This window comes from Mastomys coucha, unplaced genomic scaffold, assembly GCF_008632895.1.
Source record: "Mastomys coucha isolate ucsf_1 unplaced genomic scaffold, UCSF_Mcou_1 pScaffold23, whole genome shotgun sequence".
NCBI classification, from domain to species: Eukaryota; Metazoa; Chordata; class Mammalia; order Rodentia; family Muridae; genus Mastomys; species Mastomys coucha.
This window is the reverse complement of record NW_022196906.1, coordinates 104553146-104556177: the sequence shown is the minus strand read 5'-3', so window position 1 is coordinate 104556177 and position 3032 is coordinate 104553146. Positions and strand designations below refer to the sequence as shown.

The 3032-nt window shown below is 52.5% G+C and overlaps 1 protein-coding gene across 2 annotated transcripts in view; it reads left to right on the top strand.

The window, feature by feature from the left end:
- The window catches only part of LOC116072382 (death domain-containing membrane protein NRADD), a 3916-nt gene extending 1327 nt beyond the window's left edge, over positions 1-2589 (top strand). For both annotated transcript variants that reach the window (XM_031343812.1, XM_031343813.1), the window contains exons 2-5: positions 456-599; positions 1442-1631; positions 1721-1860; positions 1970-2589. In XM_031343812.1, coding sequence (XP_031199672.1) covers positions 563-599; positions 1442-1631; positions 1721-1860; positions 1970-2286 — 684 coding nt within the window. In that variant the 5' untranslated portion in view covers positions 456-562 and the 3' untranslated portion in view covers positions 2287-2589. The remainder of the gene's footprint in view (positions 1-455; positions 600-1441; positions 1632-1720; positions 1861-1969) is intronic.
- Positions 2590-3032: the final 443 nt, after the last annotated feature.

The window sequence follows — 3032 nt, the reverse complement described above, 5'->3', positions numbered from 1 at the left end:
GCCTCGAACTCAGAAATCCACCTGCCTCTGCCCCCCAAGTGCTGGGATTAAAGGCGTGTGCCACTACTGCCTGGCAGGTTTATTTATTTATTATATGTAAGTACACGGTAGTTGTCTTTAGACACTCCAGAAGAGGGTGTCAGATCTCATTACGGATGGTTGTAAGCCACCACGTGGTTGCTAGGATTTGAACTCAGGACCTTCAGAAGAGCAGTCAGTGCTCTTAACCACTGAGCCATCTCTCCAGCCCCCATAGGGTGATTTCTATCCTGAGCTGTATCCCATGCCTCCAGCTTTGGCTAGCAGGGGCCAGATGCTACTTCCACCTATTTCATATAGAGGGAGAAACTGTTCCAGTCCTGGTGTGAATCAGGATGGAGTGAGCTAGTAATTGGGACAGGCTGCCCCCAGGGGCTCTTGACAGCAGATCTGAGGATTTCCTCATATTCCTGCAGAGTTCCTTCTGGACTGAGAGAAGCAGGCTCCAGGCTCCATCAGCTCAGTCCTGTGCTTGACTCCCCTTCACCAAGAAACAGCCCAGCAAGCAGCGCCTGGCAGCGCCATGCTTCATAACATCAGCAAAGGTGTGGTCTATTCAGGTAGGCATTCTTTGACCCAGTTCCTATGTAGCAAGCAGACTGGGAGGTAGAGTGGGTCATGGACAAGTGTATTCACAGGCTCTTTAGTCCCTGACCCTTAAACCCTGTCTACACTGGGTACAAGGACTGGTCACTGAACTTAAGGCAGAAGAGAGCACCAGTATTTACTTCCAGTTCAGTGTTATGTTTATGATCCTGTGACACCAGCACATATCAGTGTGCTCTCTCAGTCTACCCTGGGAGCCATGATAAGCAGAGGTGGTGCAACCAGGGTGAGAAGAGAGAGGTCAAGGAAGGCTTCCAGAGTTCCTGGAATGTTCCTGCCGTGCATTTAGAAGGAAAAGATGCAATAGCAAGACGTTTGGATGCTTCTGGAAGATGGCAAGGCACATCTGGAATGAGTGGGTTCACAATGACAAACAGAGCCATTTATGTGTACATACGTGCACGTATGTGTGTGAGAGTACCCACAGAGGCTGTAAGAGGGCATCCACCTCCCTGGAGATTGAGTTTCAGGTGGTTGTGATCTATCCAATGTGGTACTGGGAAGAGAACTCTGGTCCTGAGGTGGAACAAGCACCATTAGCCACTTAGCAAGCATGTGTGGTTCAGAGACTTTCTCTTCCTACCATGTGGATCCTGGGGAATCAAATTCAGGTTGTCATACTTGGTGGCGTACTTGGTGACTCATCTGTCTGCTGAGCCATTCTTGCTGCTCCAGGGCCAGCCAGCTCTGGATGCTGAGTCCTTAAATCCATGGTAAACTCTATTGCTTTTGGAATGTTCTGCCAAGATGGTCTATCTAGGTGGCTCCCTATCTTGACCACTGTCTGTCTTCACAGATACAGCCCTGCAGGGGCAGAATGGGGTCAGGGAAGGAATGTGGGTAGGAGCTGGGGGAGCCCTAGCCCCCAATGCCTCCTCCCTCTTTCCCCCTGAGCCTCCAGGGGCCTCAAGCAACATCATTCCTGTCTACTGTGCTCTCCTAGCTACCGTGGTCCTTGGTCTGCTTGCCTATGTGGCCTTTAAATGGTAGGTGGCCTGAGTCCTGCCCTGTAGCATCCCCTCCATGCCTGAACTCTGAGGCAGTTCCTTGCCTTAGTACCCTCTGTCCCCTACAGCTGGCGTTCACATAAGCAAAGACAACAGCTGGCTAAAGCTCGGACTGTAGAACTAGGGGACCCTGACAGGGACCAGAGGCATGGTAACAGCAACGTCTTCGTGGACTCTCCTGGTCTGGAGCCCTGTATTCCCAGCCAGGGTGAGCACATTTCCTTAGTCTGTAGTCCTTTGTATTTAACTAGTACTACCCACCCACCCCCACCCCACCCCCGCCGCAACCCACTAACAACTTCTCTCTCCCACCCCAGGACCACATCCAGACCTTGGCTGCCGACTTTACCTGCATGTCCCACAGCAGCAGCAGGAAGAAGTCCAGCGGCTCTTGATGTTGGGTGAACCAGCCAAGGGCTGGCAGGGGCTAGCAGGCCACCTGGGCTACCAAGCCGAGGCTGTGGAAACCATGGCCCGTGACCAGGTGCCAGCCTACACCCTGCTTAGGGACTGGGCTGCCCAAGAGGGCAGTAGAGCAACGCTCAGAGTGCTGGAGGATGCTCTGGCTGCCCTAGGCCGGGAAGATGTGGTCCAGGTTTTGAGCTCACAGGCTGAGGGCTGTTCTGTGGTGTGAGTGGCACCTCCCAGGGCTGCCTGCCCTAGCTTTGGGCATTCTCATGGCCTCATGTCCTTCGTGGGCTTCCTAGTACTTTTATGGCTTCAGCCTGCTGTTGTGGCAGAACACAAAAGATCCAGCCACCTCATGTTCCTTCCCCATCCTCTTCCAAGACAGGCGTGAGGGACGTGGGGGATGGGCTAGAGAGTGGGGCATGGCTTTGCCCACAGATTCTCATTCTGCCTCTTTACATGCTCCAGCTATTTTTTCTATTTCTTTTTAAGAATCACATATTAAAGGCACCTTTGGAGTTTTGCTCTAGCTTACTTGGTTCCTCGGACCTGTAAGACAGTGGAGTAGCTGCGAAAGAGACCCAGATAAGGACTTGGGGATATGGGAATTGGGCAGGGTGCTTCTGTACATGAGCTGTGCAGGACCAGGGTGAGGTTCACCCTCCTGCCCTTCAGTGTTTGGATTACATTAAGAAGTCATGTCTCACCGGGCGGTGGTGGTGTACGCCTTTAATCCCAGCACCTGGGAGGCAGAGGCAGGCGGATTTCTGAGTTCCAGGCCAGCCTGGTCTACAGAGTGAGTTCCAGGGCTACACAGAGAAACCCTGCCTCGAGAAAAACAAAACAAAAAGTCATGTCTCCTCCTGAACTCCAGTCTCCTTTGCTTAGTGGAGGCACATTTAATAAGTCCTCTAACCCCTAAGGTTCCCACGGTGCACCAAAGGACCCTTTGTGTGACCTGTGCTGTGACAG